Below are 22362 nucleotides of genomic sequence, written 5' to 3'. Positions count from 1 at the left end.
AGAAATGATTCTGGGAAATAAAACAGGAGGTACTGCAGGTATGGTCAGGATGAATGTGGCATCTACTGTTTGCTTGCTGCCACCTCCCTGGAGCATCTGCTTCCACCAGCCTGCCTAGCCTGGGTTTCCTGCCTGCCTGCCTGCCTGCCTGCAGCCCTCCTGGAGAGGACATCCCCAGAGGCCAAAACACCCTTGTGACAAAGCCAAGGCTTTGGTGGCTCCAGCCACCACCTTGGTACAAACACCCACTACTAGAGTGGGGCAAGATAGAAATAATAGTAATAAAAGTAATAAAAATTAAAAAAATAACAGAACATTTGAAAAGTAAAATAGAAAAAAAGGGTCTCTGATTGGATTTTTTGAGATCATCTGTTACTTTTCTCTAAAAATTTATGTAAGCCCCAAAATTTGCACGCTCAGTTCAAAGGACCAGTATCTCCCAAAATAGCCATGAGGGACACTATACCAAAGGAAAGGGAAGGAGAGTGAAATCTACAGTTGCTTGGTTTGGTTTTGAACGTTAAAGATTTTGTTTCACTGAAATATCTTCTATGATTCATAAATTGCTCACTCAAAAGTGCAATATTTCTCAAATAAAAATGAACTAATATCTGAGGGAATAAACTAAGCATGTATTAAAATTCTAATTTTCATAGCATTTTATAAGTTATAAATGAGTTAATCTACTTTTATTGAAAAGTGAGAAATACTTTCCATTTGTTATAAAATCATCCAAAAATTAACACTTATTTCTGTGCAATGCTTTTGTATGGTTTTAGTTTAAACCTCCGTATTTTGCTAAGATTGCAATCTTACTCTTATTTCTCAGTTCCTTAACAAAGACCCAATTATTTGACCATCTTAGTTTGAATATTCTTCTCCTGACAACTGTATTTTAACAAGAATTTTTTTTCAGGCTATTTAAAGATTTTAAGGAGGCATGAGGATTTCTAGGAATACCTTTAATTGTTCCTGAAGGGACGCTCAAACTTCTGGAACGGTCCTGATAAAAATGACATTTTTCTCAGAAGTCTTCCTCAGAAACCCCCTGACCACAGACAGTGTAATGTCACTTGACCCCAGAGCAATGGATCGTGATACTGAATGTCACTTACTTGGATCCTAATACTCAATGTATCTCCCAAGAATTGTACTTACAAGTATCGTTAAAAAAAAAAGGAAAGGCCAGAAGTCCCATAACATGAAACCAAAAGATATTGTCTTTTGTATGGGAGAGGTGTGATTTTGGAGGTTCCTTATTTTTTGTTTATCCAAAGACAAAGGAAAGAGTCACAACAAGCAGTTCATATTGAGTACTAGTGTTTGCACTGCTGTCTTTAAACTGTTAATTAATCCCCTCATTTACTCCACGCAGAGCTCCAGACCATTTCCCCTTGAGTTCTTGGGAAGCTGCCAGCTGTGTGTTTGCTGTCAGGGAACCATTGATTTAATGACATGCGATGCCTTTACCAACTGAAAAACTTCCCTTTAGAATCGTAAGCCAGGCCGTTAAATTCATATAAAATACTAATCAAAAAACTTCAAGTCCCCAAACAGTTGTAGCATGGACCAATCCACTTATGCAATCACCACATGCCCATCGGTGTGATATTTAGCTGTCCCATGCACATTATTTTTCTCACATAAGAACTGATGAAGGACCCCGACACAGGCGGCCCATGACCCAGGGGACACATGTTTTGGCTGTTTTCCAGGGAGGTCTTGCTTAGCCATGCACAGGAGCTGCTCCTTGCAGCACGTTTGCAGCTGAGGAAGTGCTCTAGTAGAAGACAGCAGTGCAAGTTGTTGCATTTAGGGTGTTCAACCACCCAACTGGTTTTGCATGCCAAGAGGGGTGCGTTGCAGTAGCTCATCCTCTGATGGATGAATAGCATGGATTTCTGCAACTGAACTAATTGCTCAGGTGCCCAGCCCCAGCTGGTGTGAACAGCAGCCCAAAGCCATGGTGCTGTGCCTTGGGTGCTAATGGGGAAACGTGTCAGGTCACCAGACTGGAAGATTTCCTGACCTCTGGGGGCCCCAGCCAGAGCTGCTGATTTGGAGGAGCAGGCATCCTTGTTCAATAAAAGTGCAAAGTGCAAAGCAATGGCCTTGTGTGAAGTACTGTTACACAGAGTTGTAAACCTATATCTGAGTGCTGAGTGGCTTCCTCAGCACAGAATGAGGAGTTTACGTCATGGCAGAAAAAGAAGGGTTGTTCTCCATAAACCCAGTCTAGGAGCAGGACATGAAAGCCTTGTAAAATCAAAAGGCATCTGAGCCTTAAATTAACGTTATCTTTGTCAGTGTAATATGCTGGCATTGAAGGTATTACTTCTGAAACCAGCTGGTGCCAACACGTACAGCACACAGCCAAGAGGCAATTTGCAGGTTTCTCTGGTGGCTCAGGACAGCTGAGAGCACAGCCCTGTCCTTCCCTCCTCCCAAGGCCAGGATAGACATTGTTGGCAGATGTCAGGGACTAAGTGGAGTGGAAGAGGAGCAGGCAGCTATGTGCAGGAGTCCCCTGCTTATCTCCTCTCCTCGCCTCCACCACACAAGTAAAACCTCCCTGATCACAGTCAATCTTAGCACGTCACTGCTGATCGTCCCTGCCCTGGTCTATCTCTGAAGGTTTCCTGGCTTGGCTCCAAACACTTCCAGCTCGGTTGCAAGGAACAGATGTTTCAGCTCAGTCCGGTAATGTTTCACCTGACCAAGAAGCACAGCGCTAGTGCCCATAATGAAGCTGTTGCCTGCAAGATGAGTAATGATGGCATAAGGGAGGCATATCACTGTCATTGCTGATCAGGTTAAATCACTGAATTATTTTACATTCTGCTTCTTGGACACCTAAAGGGAACTAGCTTCGCTTTTGCTCTAATGCAGCAATAAATCTACCTCCATTTATGAAAGGTGGCTGCCCATCATTGCGATTCAGGATGCCACATCTCAAGTGCGACAGGAGCTCGCTCCACCCTGCAGCCCATGAGCATGTCATTGGGTCCGGCCTCAAAGGTTCATCTCCTGCAGGATGTCACCTTGATGAAGTGATAGCTCCTCTGTGAGAAAACCCTTTATTACTTGTAGGGCTCTTACCAAGCTGCTGGGGAGGTGAGATGGGATCACTTGGGCAGGGATACAACAGAACAGTGACTCCAGCCATTGCAAACCCAAACCCATGAACCAGGAAATGATAATCACTGATTTTAAGGTATCCAGGACAAAGCAGCTCGAGTGAAAGTGATCTTTTCAGATGGCAGTATTGCTAGGCTGTTTGAAGTACCTGCTAATTGGACTTGGAATTACAAAGTTGGGAAAATGTGGTTCAATAGTGAGATCCTTCACACAACTTGGTTAGGGCTGGGAGTATCTTCACTGTGCAAAGGCAGCAGCTAAGCGGAGGGTGGATGAGAGCAGCTTCTCGTAGACCAAAAATTATATCATGCACAATTGCAAATATATTAGAGGGAGACAGTGGTGTGAAATAACCCTCACCAGCAATGAATCTGTTCAATTTTTAGAATTTAGTAGGACAAAAGACACAAGCCAGAAACTTTTGTTTCTAAAACTTTCAGTTTTAAAACTATTTTGAAGCAAGAGATGAAGCATTTTAAAAGACAAGCTCACACTTTGTACACACACAAAGACCTGGAAATCTGATAACAATTCATGTCAGTTAAGTATTTTCAGCCTGAAAATCCAGGTTCAGAGTACTTGCACTTCAACAAAATACTTCTTATTTCTGTCACGTGTGGATGACATCTGAAAAATGGTGCAAGTGGGACAAAATATTTGACATTAGCTTGTTCATATCAAGCTTTTTTTTTTTTTTTCTTAGGATTTAGCTAGAAGTTTTAAAAAAGCCGCTTTGCTTCTCCCTCTCCAGTATCAGCTTTCTGTAGCAGTCTGCTTCAGGAAGGGTCTTGCAGGAATCACACTCTGCCTGTTCAGGGACTAGCATTGCCTTTTGTCTTGTAATTGAATTGAATCGGCTCTTAGACTCATTCTTCCCAGACAGCCCTATCATTTGAGTGCTCTGAAGATGTATTACACTAATATATCGTCAGAATGACACTGCTATGATGATACATTAATGCAATACATCTTCAAAGCTTTAGGGCTGTCCAGGAACAATAGAACAGGCATTAGATTCAGTTCAGTCATATCACACTCATGCACACATGCCCTGATCGCAAATGAAATGTGTTAGAGAAGGTGAGGAGTCATCATGTGGATATGTTCAAAACTAAATTCAGGCTAATTTCTGGATAAGTGTAGCTTTCCTCAGTGTTAGTGAGAAATCTGTTATTTTGCATGTGCTAAACAATTCTTACAGGGGTTTTGGCGGGGGGTTGTTGGGTTACTTTGGAAACGCTTCAGTGTCACTATTCTCTGGAAACAGAACCGAATGAACGACGAGAGTGTCCTGGTGCTAGGGATTTGCCATCACTCAACATGGGAAAATCTGTCTTCATCCAGCTAAATTCATAATTCCTGAAAATCTGGTCTCCCAAATGCATGCATATACATGCATCCAGTTTATCCTTATGTAGGAAACAACTAGAAACTAGACTGGAAGTGATGGGGATAAAACAGTGAGAAAAGGGCAAGAGAACAGGGAAGAACTGGAAAATACAAAACTAGAAGTCACCTGGGTTGATGCTGAGGATCCAGGCTGAGCAGTCACAAAGGCAAAGGGGGACAGTTCAATATGAACAAGCCAGGGAAGCCGGGATAATACGGTCAGGAAACACTGCCACACACCACACACAACTACAAAAAACCCAGAAGATTTCTATGTCTCAATCATTTTTTTCTTCTTCTTTTTTTTTTTTCCCCTGCAGCCAGTGGCTATGAAACCTGCTAGCAAAATGTGCCAGAACATATCTGTCTCCTTGTTGAGCCAGTGATGCTCAGTTTCTATGTTAGCAGGTAATGCAGCATAATAGGAGTGGATGTGGTGATTAAAACAGTGCTGAGGACCTAATGTGCACCATGTGTGGGGTCTGGATTGGTTTTGCTTTGGAACAGATCTGCCCTGCTTGTGTGGGCTGAACTCCTGCTCATGGCAGGACCATGCGAAGTTCACTCCAGGAGAGGATCCACCAGGTTTCCTTCATTTGAGGGGATGGAGTTCACGCCCTTTGGGAGCATCTGTATCAGCATTTCAGCTTGGACTAGGAGTGCAGTCTTGAGGTGAACCTCTTGGTTGCCCTTACTTCTTGCACCACGCTTGGTGCTGCAGAACATATGTGCGGAGCCTAGCCTTGTGTGTGGGTCCTCTGGGGAACAACACAATGCCAACACAAACCAACTAGAGTGAAGATATTTGAAACATATTAAACTTCATCTAACAACACTTGTAGTAAATATTATGATAGCAAAGTCAAACACTTTGAACAAAGCCGAAGGTGAGGCTACTCTTGCAATCTTTTTATGTGCCCGCCCCGCCCCATACATTTGATATAGACCCATCCTGGTGACTGTTGTCTGAATGCAGCTGTGCTTCATTTGAAGTGTCTTGTTTCCCCTAGCATCCACCCAGATATTTAGCTAGTTTGGCAAAACATAACCATACACATCTGACCAATCATCCCATCTGCTCTGCTAGCTCTGCTAGCTCTCACTGCCTCCCGCCCACGAGAGAGAGCAGTGGCTCTGATGCCTCCATGCGTGCGCTGTAGCAGCGACTGCCAAAACAACCTGCCGGGATGTGGAAAGATATCCCACTTCTCTCCATTTGCTTAATTCAAATATAAACAAATGAAAAACCTCTATACCCTGACCATTAGATTGTGGTGTGAATTTTCAGGATGTGTCATTTTGTTTTAAGGGAGTTAGGTAGAAAAAGTTTTGCTTTTTCCATAAGACTTTTTGAAGCTATGGAATTTAACCTATTTTGCATTTATATAAACCCAGGAAATTTCAGGCTTTCCTAGCAAGTCCGTCCTAAGCATCAAAGTGCTCAGGTGATGCATGCTTCTGGTAATGGCCCTGCTTGGCTCCGTGGTTTGACCGTGGCCGTCTGGCTGGACACCACCTGAACATCCCGGGCCGTTGGTCCCTTTGCGGATGGGAAAACTCTGCTTTGCAAAGCTTGTCAAAACCAAAGCAGAAAAGGGTTTTGATATACAGCACCTGAATTTTGCAAAACAGTAACATTTTATCAAAAGGTTTCTGAATGGCTCTTGTTACTGCTCGTGGCAATGCTGGCAGAGCTTGCTTTTCAAAAACAGGAATGTAACACACACACACACACACACACACACACTGTACATACAAGTGTTAAAAGCTGGAGTTATGTTTCAGGCAGACCTTAATTCTTTAAAATTCTGGTTTCATTCTTAGACTATTGATGCTGCACTTTGCTCTTAAATGTCAGAACAAAATAAGTAATACCTGCAATTTATTCAGGTGACATTTCAACAATAAGAGATATTCAGATTACAAAGTACAGCCCCATGTTCCTTATGGTGTTACGCTGAATGTGTAGATTTTGTGGATTTACATAATGGATTTGTATAATGAATATTTATATAATGAATGCATTTACATAATGACTACAAGTTAAACATGCACAATAAAGATTCCAGGCCAATAATTTATGTACTAAGTTAAAAATCACCTCTAAATATATTTTATTTTTATTCCTATGAAAGGTTCATGTTATCTCTTCAAAAAAATTGAATCTGACCTTATCCGAGTAAAGGCTGCATTGATGCAAATCATGATAATATTTTGGAATTAGTCTACATTGAATCATTTGTATTCAGCGATTTCAGTTTCTTATCTTTTAGTAGCAGCTTTGACAAACAATTTCAGAATATTCTAAATATGGTTCGTTAATATAACTTAGTGTTGTATTCTAGATGTGATGCTTGCATGTAAGCCTCATTAGTGCTGCTGGGAATTACAGGAGAAAACTGGTAGAAATTATAAAGTGCAGATGAAGCTTATGTTTAGATAAAGGTAATTTGCTGCAGACAGAATACAAATTGTTACAGAAATCTGGTGTTTTCAACTCTCCTGCATTTTGTTTTCTAATAAATTCAGGTCTCTTGTTTGCCAGACTGATAATTAATTGGATTTGAGTGCCATTTATAACTATCTGTACACCAGAACATACACCTGAGCACAAAAGTGCTACAGCGTTACTGAAATGGAAAAATTCTTCTTTCTTTGGTAGACTAGCAGACAGACCATATTCTGTAAATTATATATTTGCTTCCATCACATTTTACAAGATTTTTGAGCAAAAAGTTATTTGGATCCTGTGTTCTCCCACTCCGGACAGAGTTCTATCCATTAATCAACCAGGAGACACCAAGGCATGTCTTAGTGCAACGGCCGCATCAGTGCTCACACCTCAGATGAAACGGGTTTTGTAATGATGCAGCCATGTCATGTAGCATTTGAAATGAGTTTGCAAGGCCTCAGCACTGAGACTTGTCACAGCATCTCTGCCCGGACCTGTTCTGCCCTGCCTGCAGCTTTGTCATGCCTGGTTCAGCTGGGGCAGCATTTCCTCTAACTGAGCAGGTGTCCCTGGCTAATCTGTTTTACCTTTGCATTTCCATGGCATGACCATAGCCAGCAGTAGTGAGCAGTTATTCTGTGTGTAATGAGGTATTTATGACTGTTACAAAATGATGCAGAAAAACACAGGCTGGTGTGGGAGCAGGGATTTGAGAAGTGGGCACACGGGACAGGGTGCAGAGGAGGGCAGGCATGAGGTGGGTAGGAATGGGCAGGGGCTGCCACAGGAGACCCCATGGCTGTGAACAGCTCACCCACGGTCAGTTAAAGAAATGGAGATTTGGAGCTGGACAAAGTGGGGTTTAGGGGTATTAGAGAACAAAGGAATTATATCAGACATTCATAGAAGGCAGCACAAACAGTAAATTAGGATTTAATGTGAAGCTGTGGAGCAATGAAGAAAGAGAAAAGGTGTAAAAACATGATAGCAAACATTTAAAAAGGACCCAAAATGGATCTAAAAGGGAGGAAGAGGAAATGACCAACGTGAACGTCATATTCTGTCCCTTGAGGGATCCTGGATGCTGACAACTTGCCATAATAACCCCCCACCAGAATGAAGCCATGGACCTTCAGCCCCCACAGGGCACGGAAGGGTATACAAATCACCAGGAAAAGGGGTGGGAATTAAGTGTGTCTGTAACAACTTTAACTGCATCAGTATTCTTTCTTTTTTGGTGAGTCATAGAATCACAGAATGCTTTGGGTTGGAAGGAACCCTCAAAGATCATCTAGTCCAACCCCCTGCCATGGGCAGGGAATATTAGATCTAGGTTAATAGTGAGTCTTGAGGTAGGTGCATATCCAACTGTTTATATAATGAATTATACATGCATGTCCTGAGGGTCCCCCCCAGACAAGAGAGACATGGACATCCTGGAAAAAGTCCAGTGGAGGGCCATAAGGATGATGAAGGGGCTCAAGCATCTGAACTGGGGAGCAGCTGAGGGAGATGGGGTCTAAGCCTGGGGAGGAGGGGTCTCTGAGGGTCCTGTACATAACGGGGGATGCAAAGGAGATGGATCCAGACTCTCCTCAGAGGGGCCAGTGACAGGACAAAAGGCAATGGGCTTGCATCGAAACAGAGGAAATTCCATTTAAACATGAAAAAAAGCTTTTTTACTGTGAATGTGATCAAAGACTGGCGCAGGTTGCTCAGAGAGGCTGTGGCATCTCCTTGGAGATATTCAAACCCAGCTGGACATGTTCTGAGCAGGAGTTGGGCCAGCTGATCTCCAGAGGTCCCTTCCCACCTCAGCCAGTCTGTGGTTCAATTCTGTGATTTTTCCTTTTTTTTTTTTTTTTTTTTTTAAGTACCAAATTTGTTAAGCCCATGTTTGTGTTTCATCTAACCTATCACTTCCTGGTGAGAGAGTAAGGGATGTGGCAAAACTAATCCAACATGCCACCCTTCCACAAAGAAAGTCCTAAAAGGAGAAGCTGTATAGGATTTGCAGCATCACCTGAGAGCTACTTGGTCAAGATGCTCCAGCAGAGAGGATGAAACAGGGAGCACGTAAATGCACATTTCTTTCTCCTATGGGAGCTATTCATGTATGCTTCCAAGGAGGGCTGAGAAGACAGAACGAAGCAGGTATTGGGCAAGGGAAGGGAAGCAAAGCACAGGCTGTAACTGCCTGACTCATACCTGTCTGCCTTCAGTTCGCTGCTGTGCAAGGTGCTCGGCAAGAGCACATCACCATTGCACTGTGAGCACTTTGATTTACTCTCCCTGTATCGTGATATCTTTGATTAGTCTTGTCCTTAAATTTCGTTTTCAGTTCTCATTGTGTAAGTGTAATGGGTCTGTAGTTGAATGATCACATTTTTCCTCTCAGTCCTCATTCTCAGTCCTTTGGTCAAGATTCAAAATCAGTGGCCCTTGTGATTACGTGCACTAATTTTGCCTGAATTCAAGATGAGGAGGATCTAATTCCTCCTCAGACCCCTTCTCCAGACTGAGTGCACTAACTCTACTTTTCTGCTTTTTTTCTCTCCAGGAAAATTGTAACAGCTCCTTTCTGTAGACAATCTAATGCTTTAAGCTATTACTCTAAAGTATCACCACGGTTTCTAATAAAATTTTATTTGACATTTAGTTAAAATCCATTTTTTGCTGCAACTGAATTTTTTTCCCCTGGTCCCCTGATGGACACTTCAAGCAGGATTCATTGTCATTGTCTTAAAGGTCAAAAGTTAATTTTTTTTCAGATCTTGCTTTGTAAAGCAAACTGTTAGTCAGGATTATGAGACACTGCGGTAAGCTGTGACAAGTCCATGAAACTGTTCTTCCCTGCAATTACACGGATTTCATAAAAGTTGTGTGAGCAAAGAGAAAGACCTTCACTGCAAAATCAATTATCATTGTAGAGTCCCTAAAAAAGAACCAGTGCAGTACCAGTCTAACATGCAACAACCAGCTGGAGATAGGGAATATCTCCTTTCAGAAACACAAAACCCACCAGGATTTCCAGAGCCAGTAACTCTGAGGTACGGAGTGGGGGTCTCTCCACCTCTGAGTGAGACAGGTCCAGCTTTGCTCACAGGGAGCCAGCTTCGGTGGCTCTGCACCAAGTCAACCAGTATAGAGATGCCTGTAATGTTAGCTAAAAGTTTTCCTTTAAATATGTTATGAGGAATTAAAAGTGTAAATGGAAACACTAAGTTAAATAGAAACTATACATCTGGATGCCATTTTTTTTTGCAATTTTTCATACATATAATTTAGTTTATTCAGTAAAACCATTCTAATAAACTATGCGGTATCATGAAATAATTGTAATGTTCAATGGTAGTTACATTAAATTAAATCTATTGCATGATGTGTTAATGTTTTTAACTTTCACTCCTACTTCTAGAGAGCCCTGTGTGTTCTTGATTATTTCCTTGTTTTGGTTTTAATTGGAATTGTTTGATAAATGTCTGCAGCCTCTTAAAATGAGCTTAAAAATATACTCATATTTAGGCTGCCTTTATTTCCACATTACTATGTTACAGTAGTACTACAGTTTTCACTGATCTCAGCTGAAATCTGAAGCAGCTTTTATTTTCTAGAAGTCTAGTTAGACACACACCTTTTAAGGCCGAAAAAAGTGATGCTGTCACAATTCTGAAAACTGAAGATGCAAAACCTGTTACTGGTGAAACATTGCAGAAAGCTCCAGGTGACAGATATTTGTGCTTACCAGATGGAGAGATGTGTCTCCAAGAAATGGAAGGCTCTGGCTTCCCCGTGGCCAGGCACACCAGAGTAACATTGCTTCCTTCATTCACAACGATGTCACTCGAAATACGAAATATCTTCGGAGAAACTGGAATGAAACAAGGAGACAGTTGTAATGGAGAGTTGCTGAATCAGTGTAATTCTGCTAGAGCATGGGCAGCTGAGGAGAGCTGGGATACCCATATTGCCATTATTGATAAGAATACATGCAGCTGTTGAAATATAACTATGCAAAAACCTTGCTTAGGTGTGACCACAGCTATTTCCATCACGTTTGCAGAAGCTCAGCCATTGATTCGAAATGCTACAAGTAAGAAAGCAGCAATTTCCTCTATTTTGTGCAAAGCAGGTATTGTTATCAAGTTCCCAGTAAACTACTGATGGATAAGAGAAGGTTGAACTTACTCATGACAGTTTGAAAAGAAGATGAAATTAAATTTTTCTTGTACTTTTAAAAATAATGATGCCTATTACATCTACTCTATGTGTACTTGGGGAGTCATATCTGTTCATGGAGAAGTCTAAAATACATTTATTTTGGTTGTTTTGTACTGCTTTTAGTCTTGCAGTAGCAACATGGCCAAGAAAAAATAAGGTAGATTTTTTCTTTCATTTCATCAGCAGAATTCTTCCCTGAACTCCATTTTCTATACTATTTATACATCTGGGCATAAGAGTACAGGGTTCCACACGGACAGAAAATGATAGGAAGCATTAAATGGCCTACCCTAAAGGGAATACTTTACTTCTTGTAATGTTACACAGGGAGGAAAGGAGGTCAGGGTCCCAGCAATGAAGGCAGGAATTCTGGATTTCAGAATAAATCTTTCTTTTTAAAGAAATATGTATTTCTTTACATGACTTATTATTATGTTTGATATAGAAATCAAATCAATGAGGTAACAAGGCATACCCTATTGATGTTTCTGAAAAGCACTATTCTCTATATGATAAATAACAAATTTTGTACAAATCATAGATATCTGTAAAAGATACACATCTTGTATGTGGGTGTTTTGGAGCCTTCTGTAATGACTTCTTTAAAATCAAAGTGCTCTGCAAGGTAAATGGGTACCAGTAAAATGAGAAAAAAAAATGTTTATGATCTTCCATTTTCTAACCAAAGTCTCTGTCCAACTGGAGCTTTACTCTCCTGAATGCCACAGTCTTGTCTCACTGGTTTGCTCCAATTTGTCACAGCCAAAATCCCACCATCTGAACCCATACATACACCTTTGCAACCTGGAACACATTATTAGCACCCCTTCAATGTACTTTAAAACTACAGAGCTTTTTCATATGCACAGACTGGTTTTGTGTGCTTTGGGATCTCCACCTGTGGGTGTTCTCCAGCCCTTTCCCTGGTCCAGTGACTGGAAGTATTTCAGTCATAGAAATGAGTTGGGGTCAGACAGACTTCAAAAAGGTGGAAATTCTCAGTGTTTGCTTGTGGCTATGCATTTGTGAGAAAAGAAAATTAAAAGTCCATGTAGAATATTTTTAATTAGCAGAGACACATTGTCTTTAGGGAAAACAAAGGTCTGGGGAAGGCTGAACCTTTGCTAATTCCTAAAGCAGTGAAGTTCAGTATTACCTGCCTTTGAAGTTCAAGCAGGTTTACACAATCACTTGAACTGAGATATACTTCTGAATTTGCAATAGTGTAACTCACAAGGGTGATAATCAACTCTTCCCTACTTTACTTGATGACCTGAAAAAGCATGCAGTCATTACAGTCCATTTTTAGGAGCTGAAACGTACAGAAGAGTTTTTTCCACATAAAGGGATAGTTTATTAATCAGATTTATTTGCAGGTCCCTGCAATGAACCCTTTACTCAACCTCCTTCTGCAGAAGTGTCTCCTGTCCTAAAGGAGAACATGAACAGCTGCCACCTACATGCCCACCCCACATCAGCCATGCCATGACATGACCCTTCCTCGGGGTCCCCCATGCCCTGAAATGGGGCATTGTTAATACAGGTCTTCCCCACTTCCCTAGTTAGCTTCCCACTAGTTTCCCTTATGCTCAGGCTCCCAGCCCTGGATTTCTTCCTGCATCTCCCGATCTTTCCCTCTCCTCCTTGTTTAAGGATAGCCATTAACTTTGGCTGTCAGTCTTGCCTTCTTTGTCGTAGGTTTTGTCTATCATGTTCAAACCCCAAATCTATAGTATTATGTCAAATATTTTAATTTTGATAAAACCATATGTTCTAATGGCAAACAATTTGAAAATCCTTCCCTGGTGATTCTACATGTGAGCTATGGTTATGGAGCACAGAATTTGATATGAATGAAATTCAACTGTATTAACAGATTTGTGGAATCTGACCAGAGGAGCCATAGAATAATTTCGTCTGAGCTCAGATAGTCACAGGCTCTAGAAATTTTCCCAGAAGCCTGACTGAAATATATGTTTTAGAAAGCTGTCTAGTCTTATCCTGGCAATTCCAGGTGATGCTCATACTACCACGTCTGGTAAGCACTTTCAGTGATTAAATACCCCCGTGCTGCTGGGAAATAGCATCTTAGTTCAAAATTGCATTCCACTAAGTTCAGCTTTCAGAAATCAGATCTTATTTTGGTTTTGTCTGCAAGACTGAACATCCTCCTTACTATCAAGTATCTTTTCTGTGACTAAGGACCTGTACAATGTGATAAATCACCTCCTCATCTTTCTCTGCAGATGATTTGAGCACCACAAGCTTAATTTTTGTAAGGCTTCCTAGATAATATTTGTTTCTCTCTTTTGAGGAATATCTGAATCAACCTGAAATGTGAACAGTGGAACAAGGCATAATAGCCTAGCAAGAGTCTTACCAGTGTTGTGTGCAGAGGTAAACCCACTACTTTATCGCAGCTTTATTTCCTCTTTCCCTGTGCAGTTATTATCACCCAGACCATTATTCCTATTATCCCTTCAGCTCCTGCCATGGCCAGCTGTGGAGGGATGAAGGGAAGGAGGGGGCAGGAGGCACTGAAGGGATGAGGATATCTCGCTGCACAGATCTCCTGCATGGTTAAAAATGCCAGTTATGTATGTTACCAGAATAACACAAATACCTGGAGTCTCCTGTTGGTCCCATTGCACATCCACCTGTGATTCCCTCCTGAGCAGTACTATGGGCACCTCCTCTTAATTTCCTCTTTAAAGTTTCTTATCTTGTAGGTAAAAAGTGATGTCCCCAGCAGGAGGGAGAGCAGCATCACCTCTGGGGCTCTGCTGCAGAAGGGACCTGCCTGCTCCATCTAACAGCATCCTCTGTTTTGCATTATGGCAGCTCTGTTAAGGCTTTCCCAAATCAAACTTCCCCACTAGTGGCTGACAAAGACCTGCTTTTTTCACGAGATCTGCTATCCCTGAAACCTGACTGATTGATGCTAATAAGAATTGAGTCTCTGGCTGACAACATATTTTAGCTCCTCGTTCTTCCTGGAGTCCAGAATTGTGTGTGCCATTATTTTTCAGGGGATTGACACTGAGTCTATAGCTCATTGCAAGGTCTTGTTTCTCATTTTCAAGAACTGGAACTATATTCTCAGTTACATTCTTGTATACATAAATGACACATTGTAATTAAGCTTACTACTGTGGTGGGAATGACTGTAGGGTATACCTGCTTTTTTAGCTGCTGGTGCTTTTTAACCATGGGAAAGGATGTCCTATTTGCAGCACAATTTAAAATTATCAGGTAAATAATCTGGGGCCTCAGCATTAGTGCACCCCTTGTTTCTTAAAGTATATTCCCCCTGTTGAAATGTCCAATCAAAGTCTGTGTAGTATCAAGATTACAACGTATGTGGTGGGGCATACAGCTCTGTTTCTTCAGTAGGTTTCCCCAGGTAAAAGTGATGAAAAATTATGAACTAGATTTTTTACAGTAGCATTTATTAAATTATATGGTAGCCAACTCCCTTTTCAGATTATAGTGTAATTAATACCATTTTATATACAGAATATAGCCAATCCCAATAGAACATATAGAAACTGTGAGAGGAATTGGATTACAAGTACAGAAGTCTGGGAGTTTGACAAGAGAGATTTTACCACCAGAATCTAAGGAATCACCGGCTTCATCCCTCCCACGTGTTGCAAGTATAGCTTTTGCGCTCATATCGCGTTTCATATAGCTGAATCTTCATTTGCTTGCTTTTCAATAAAGAGTGACTTTTTTTTGGTGAAAGAGAAGAATTATATAGCCTCTTTTCCAGAATCCCCAATACCCTTAAGTTCTTCATCCGAATGCTGGGCTGCAGAGAGGTGGGCCTCTCTGCTTGCAATGATAACTTGATTTTTTTCCTAATTACAATTTCGTAATTAAGCAATAAACACAGCAGGGGGAAGAGAAGATGCTGCTTTCAGCTGCTTAACTGACCATTTCTTTTGGACTGGAATTAACTTGTTGACCAATCCATCTGTGCAAATGCTTATGCATTTCTAGCTGTGAATGGGCAAACGGCAATGTGCAAAGGAGTTTGCGAAACACTGTTCACATTTCAGAGCTCTCCTGCAATATGCACTGCAGCTCTACTTAACTGCAGTGTTTGAGCACAAACACTGCTGTTTAGGGTCCGAGCTGCAGTGGAGGGCAGTGAGAGCATGCAGTGCAAGGGACGCTCATGGTGAAGCAGTGCATCATGAAGTGTCTTGGTCCATTGCGATTCAGCCTTCGCTTCTGCAGAAGCATTAACATTCAATCGCACATATTCCTAAAAGCCATACAAGTCTCAGAAGGCAAAATCCTCCCCTCAAGAGCACACAAACACCCTTTGAACATCAGGATTTCAGCAGACCATTGGCTTCCCTGGAAGCAGCTGCTGGCCCTGGGGGTACCTGCTCCCCTCTGCACAGGCAGCAGCCCCCCCCGCGGGGTCCATAGGGGTGGAGAGCAATGCAATGCCCTCATGGCACAGCCCTGGCAGGTTTCCTCTGTTTTACAGGTTTTCTGATACCTCTGCCTGCAGCAATCGGCACAGACAGGGTACAACAGCTTTTGGCATTCCCATGCACACAAAAAGAATTTGCTCCTTTAAATAATATTTCCTACTCCTTCCCATAAATCCCAGAGTCTGACATTTTCACCCAAAGGGCAAATCAACAGCATCAATTCTCTTCCTGCAGCTGTTTGGAGCCTACGGGATGTGAGTGCACACAGTTTTTGCTGGTAGCACTTCATGCCCCCATCCATTACATCCCAAATACACAACAGCTGTATATAATGTTTAAGTGTAAAATATTTTATAATAGCATTTATACTATATATGACACTACAATTATGTGGTGGTTTAACCCTGGCTGGATGCCAAGTGTCCACCAAAGCTGCTCTATCACTCCCCTTCTCAACTGGACAGGGGAGAGAAAATATAATGAAAAAGCTCGTGGGTCGAGATAAGGACAGGGAGATCACTCAGCAATTACCGTCACGGGCAAAAGAGACTCAATTTGGGGAAAATCAGTTTAATTTATTACCAGACAAAACTGAGTAGGAGAGAGGAATGAGAACATGTGTACGGTAATGACAAATAAAACCAAATGTTAAAACACCTTCTCCCCAACCATCCCTTCTTCCTCAGCTCAGATTCACTACTGATTTTTCTCTACCTCCTCCCCCTGAGCGGCACAAGGGGATGGGGAATGAGGGTTGTGGTCAGTTCATCACATGTTGTTTCTGCCTCTCCTTCCTCCTCAGGGGAGGACTCCTCACACTCTTCCCCTGCTCGAGCATGAGGTCCCTCCCACAGGAGACAGTCCTCCATGAACTGCTCCAAACTGGGTCCTTCCCACAGGCTACAGTTCTTCAAAAAGTGCTCCAGTGTGGGTCCCTTCCACGGGGTGCAGTCCTTCAGGAGCAGACTGCTCCAGCGTGAGTCCCCCACGGGGTCACAAGTCCTGCCAGCAAACCTGCTCCAGTGTGGGCTCCTCTCTCTCCATGGGTCTACAGGTGCTGCCGGGAGCCTGCTCCGGCACAGGCTTTCCACAGGGTCACAGCCTCCTTCGGGCACATCCACCTGCTCCGGTGTGGGGTCCTCCCCAGGCTGCAGGTGGATATCTGCTCCATGGTGGACCTCCCTGGGCTGCAGGGACACAGCCTGCCTCACCATGGTCTTCACCACGGGCTGCAGGGGAATCTCTGCTCTGGTGCCTGGAGCACCTCCTCCCCTTCCTTCTTCCCTGACCTTGGTGTCTGCAGTTGTTCCTCTCACATATTCTCACTCCTCACTCCAGCTGCAATTTGTGTCCCCATGTTTTGGTTTTTTTTTGCTTTTCCCTTTCTTAAATATGTTATCACAGAGGCACTACCACCATCGCTGATGGGCTTGTCCTTGGCCAGCGGCGGGTCCGTCTTGGAGCCAGTTGGCATTGGCTCTATTGGGCATAGGGGAAGCTTCTAGCAGCTTCTCACAGAAGCCACCCCTGTAGCCCCCCCACTACTGAAACCTTGCCACGCAAACCCAAGACAGACTATAAACATGTACGGTCTATTGCATTTTTATTAGGGAGACAGAGACCGTCTGGAGTAATGATTCCTCCCCGATGTCATGCTCCATGACTTTTTCCGACAGCAGGCAGTACGCTGCACCCACTGGAAGGCCGCTGCGTTTCACTACAGCACCACAGAGGCTCCTGGTGTAATTGCCAACTGCCTACTACAGCACTTTCCTCTCTGACTTTATTATTTGTGTCTGTAAGTCAGTGAACTCTTCTTCCCTGTGGCCTGTTAGATAATCTATTACAGAACTACAACTGAGCTTTAAATATGGAAAAAAGAAGAAATGGCAGGTGGGAAGTTCTGTGATTGCAACACAGTGTTTGAGCCCTCTTTATATACCCGGTGATTTTCCGTACTCAGCGTTGTACAGAACACAGACCCCATCATCCTTTCCTTGAGGGACACAAGATCCCAGCAGATAAACCCTCTCCAGATTTTGCTGAAGACTGGAAAGTCTGATCTAGAAGAAGTGTGCATGCTTTTGTTTCTTTCTGAGGATTATCATCAGGAATTTTGCAGACTTTCTAAGGGAAGATTTGAACTGTGACATGGTAGAAGATGGAGAATTTTCCAGACTTACACAGTGCAGATTAAGTGATTTGCTTTTAAGTACATGCTTTGTTCATTTTCTAAATGGCTGGGCTCTTCTTTAATCTCGGTTTTATAGTGGGGAAATTACATAAAATCTAGTGGAAGATGTCTGTAAGTCTTATTACAATGACACTGAAGGGGTTGCATCATTTATGCATTTCCAAAATAGAATTAGAAAATAAATGAATACAAGCCATACATTAATGAAGATATCATACAAGTAAGCACAGAAGTGCAGTCCTACTGTATAATGTAATTCTGTCAAATTACAGAAATGATATAATATGATCTGGTACTCATGAAAAATTGTAGATTTTATTTTTATCAATTATTTCCTAAGAAGATGTTCTTTCCCATGATAGAAATTGGCTTCTATAGTAAGTATTTCTGGAACCTCACTGTTTGAGACAAATAGTGATTCCTGGTATGTTAGTATGCTGCTAATTTTGCGTTCAAAAAACGGGTAGATGTGGCACTTTGGGATGTGGTTTAGTAGGCAGGGTGGTGTTGGGTTGATAGTTGGACTGATGATCTTAGAGATCCTTTCCAACCTTAATGATTCCTAATTTTTACTTTCATTAAAAAAATTCCAGTCACCAAGCCAGGAAACATGACATTATTACTCTACCCTTAATTGGTTTAGCAGTGGACTTGGTAGTGTTAAGTTAATGGTTGGACTGGATGGTCTTAAAAGTCTTTTCCAACCTAAATGATTCTATGATTCTGTTCCATGATTCTAATTTTAATTCTGTTTATTGACTGTTAGGGATCACTACATTCAGATCTGTGGAATTTATTAATTATGACTAGAATATATACGCATAATCACAATGGAAAGTTAATATTTAATAAGAATTAAAAAACGTTTATTTTGCGTACATACTTTTTATGATACCTCTAAAGACTGATCTACGAGCCGATTTAGCTTTTAGTATCTGCTATGCTGAGCTTTGAGTGCAGATTAAATCCATTACAGAGCTACTCTCCATTTCAACAACTACAGTCTTTCACCCATCCCACATGGCAACTGTGAAAGTCAGAAAAAAAATTAAATATAGGAATGAATAACCATTTATGCAGTATATAGATTAAAGAAATACATAAGAAACAAGATAACAAGCAAGGATGAAAGATGAATGAAACTCAAGTAAATTTTTTACAAGGGTCCAAAATGAAAAGTGCTTTACAGTCATCCGACATTCTTTCTTAAAATGCTTTTAAATGAATACCTTCCCATTTAGGACAAGGTATATAGACTGGTTGTAGAAACTAGAGAAGGCAGTCAAAACTAAACTTCTGCTCTCTATAGTTTTATCAAATGGCCCTACTGCAGGGACGGTGAGGTGAAGGGACTGAGTGAGGAGCCCAGGGGGATTCCTCCAAAGGTGGAATTCCTCCCTTGACAGGAGGCAGCACAAACTGGGCTATAAGTGCATTGTGCAATGCACAGCGGGTGCCAGGGTGTTCATGTAAGACACCGCACGGTACAGGCAGGATCCCTGATGCTGCCAAACACTGGTGACAGGCACAGTGCATTACTGCAGTGGGACAGAGTCCTGGTTTCGGCTAGGATAGAGTTAATTTTCTTCCTAGTAACTGGTATAGTGCTGTGTTTTGGATTTAGTAGGAGAAGAATGTTGGTAACACACTGATATTTCAGTTGTTGCTAAGTACTGCTTATGCTAGTCAAGGACTTTTCAGCTTCCCATGCTCTGCCAGGTGCACAAGAAACTGGGAGGGGGCACAGCCAGGACAGCTGACCCAGACTGACCAAAGGGCTATTCCATATCATATGACGTCATGTGCAGTATATAAACTGGGGGGAGTTGGCTGTGGGGCATCACTGCTCAAGGGCAGCGGGTGATGAGCAATTGCATTGTGCATCACTTATTTTGTATATTATTTATTATTATTATTATTATTACTACTACTACTACTTTCTCTTCCTCTGCTGTCCTATTAAACTGCCTTTATCTCAACCCATGGGGTTTACTCTTTTTTCTGATTCTCTCCCCCATCCCACTGGGGGGTAGGCGGTGAACGAGCAGCTATGCTGTGCTTAGTTGCTGACTGGAGTTAAACCATGACAGAAAACAAAGGAAGGAAACCCCTGAAGGTACCTGGAGTGGCTGAACAGTCATTGTTAAGTGATGGCCAAGCAACTGCAAGGTTGTAGAACTGAATTGCTATAACCCACCTGATGGTCTGATTTTCCAATGAAATAGTTTGAGTGATTTGGGACTAATTCCCCATTTGCAAATTTCAAATTAAAGAGTTGCTCACATCACATCAAATGTTAAATGCACTTTAGCCTTTGTTCATTTTCTGGGACTCAAAATAAATCTAAATCAAAGCCAAAGATTTTTGTTTTCTAAAACAAATGAGAAAAAATGAATAATTATTTTTTGTTTTGCTGATGACGTTTAAAGTGATGCTAAACATTCTGGAAGAAGATTTACATTTCAGTGAAGCTTCATTTTCTGTCCAGAATGCAGTATACTACATTGCTTACTTAAATTTTGATTAATTGAGAGAAAAATATGGAGCAAAAGAGGAACACAGAGGAACAAATGATAGTTCAACGTCACAGGTAGTCATGCAGGCAACGCAATATCCCCAGTGTTACCGTCCTAATGTGTAAACCCATCCTTATGCAGTTTTAAATCTCCACCATCCCCTTCCTTCATGTGCCTGGATGAATGCATTCTCTGAAAGGTTTCTGTAAATGACCAATAATAGGAAGATTTCAGCATTTTCCATTATTTCCTTTCTCCAATTATTTGTTGAGAATAGTTATAGTACTCTGCTTTAATAAGTAATTTGTCAACATTATAAGACAGAAAAAAATCCAGGGAACTTACTCAGAAAAGTTGTTTACCTGGTTGGTTTGCACAGTGCTTTGTTTAAATATTTACCAAAGCTTATATCCACTACAGCATTAAATAAATGAATTACCTTTATTAGAAGTGCATACCAATAGAGTGTGGCATGAGGGACACAGCGACATGCTTATTATCCCTTGGGCTGTTTATAACAGAGAGAAATAAATTTGTTTCTGTTTCCAAAAGCAATTAAAACAAATGGCATGAGAATGAAGTTCAGACAAGCCTTAATAGCGAGCTACCATAAAAGCAAGTGTGCAATAATAACGATAACGTTAATAATAACAATCATAATTTTATTCCACCGTGATGCCACTAAAGTACAATTCATTGGAACTAGTCCATCTCAGCAAGAAGCAGCTCCAAACCAGCTCATAAGTGATAACAACCCGTGCTCCAAATCTCAAGGCCTCGAAGATGAATAAAATGGAAGCACTCAGCATTTGCCATCATGAAGAACCCCACACCTATCTTCACAAAAGCTGCTGTGAACTGCAGAACACTGCCCAAATGGGTTTTTGCACTCAAAGTGGGCTTTGTCCTTGCCCCCCCGCCCTGGTGCCAGCCACCAGTTCGGGTGCCCCCCCTGCCCTGACGGTGTGATGTTGCTCTGAGCTGCCGAGACCTCGCTCAGCATCATCGGCAGGGGAATGATTGTTTGTGATGTACAAACCATCTTGTAAAGCACTGGGGACTCCTTGGTGATAATAAAAACTGCTATCTCAATGTAATTTGTAACCATTAGTAGTCAGGAACCTCTAGCTGAGCTGCACTTGCAGCCAAAATCTAAAAAAAGAGCTCAGAAGAGGAGGGAACTATTATCTTCTCAGGCTCCCTGCGTTTTAATTTCCTGATTGGATGTTTCTTTTTGGCATTTGGGAGCAGATGGCCCTCTGATCCCACCAACCTGATGAATCCCACAAGGCTCCTAGACAGCCACACCCCTCTTCCCACTCTTCCCGCAGCGCAGGGCATGGCAGGCACTGAATGTGACGGCAGCGCGGGCAGCAAGTCCTCAGCAGAAGGTGGTGGAGACACCACGCTCCTCCTCCCACCAGCACTCACCACCCTTTGGGAACTGCACTAAGGCTGTGTGACTATCTCCAGATCTTCCTAGAGTCCATCTTTGAATATACAGTTCTTTTTTTCCATGTGTACACAGATTTTGTAATATTTTCTGTACATCTGCCTTTTTAAATGTCAAAAAAATTCTAAATTTAGCTGTGAAAATGCAAAATATGTGTGTGTGTGTGTGTGTGTGGGTTGAGATGTTTATCAGAGATAATAACTCATCAGGTCTTGACTTGGGCTAATATCTCTAGCAATTCATTCCCCAAACACACAGCAGCAGGTCCCTGGCTCGGTTCCCCACCCACTCCCGGGCGTGGCAGTGATGGCAGCACAGAACAGACCTGGCTGCAACAAGAAACATTTCCTCTGAGGTGGCCAACACAGCCAGGGCCAGCGGTACAGCCACTGGAGGCTTCTCACCCCGTTGGCAAGGGGACAGCTTGCCGGCAGCAGACAAGGATGCTGCATTTTACCATGGGGTTACCATCAGCTGCAGCTCTGAACCCTGCATTGCTGGAATGACAGGTTAGGGACCTTCATGACCTGAGCTGTATGCTGTAGACACTG

At 42.2% G+C, this 22362-nt stretch overlaps 1 protein-coding gene across 1 annotated transcript in view; it reads right to left on the bottom strand.

Annotated features, from left to right (window-relative positions):
- The window catches only part of NEGR1 (neuronal growth regulator 1), a 301725-nt gene that overhangs the window by 96235 nt on the left and 183128 nt on the right, over positions 1–22362 (bottom strand). The window contains exon 3 of the mRNA XM_075710468.1: positions 10725–10850. Coding sequence (XP_075566583.1) covers positions 10725–10850 — 126 coding nt within the window. The remainder of the gene's footprint in view (positions 1–10724; positions 10851–22362) is intronic.

The sequence above is a fragment of the Pelecanus crispus genome, chromosome 5 (genome assembly GCF_030463565.1).
Source record: "Pelecanus crispus isolate bPelCri1 chromosome 5, bPelCri1.pri, whole genome shotgun sequence".
NCBI classification, from domain to species: domain Eukaryota; kingdom Metazoa; phylum Chordata; class Aves; order Pelecaniformes; family Pelecanidae; genus Pelecanus; species Pelecanus crispus.
The sequence above is the reverse complement of the archived record's forward strand: the minus strand, read 5'-3'. Positions and strand labels throughout refer to the sequence as shown.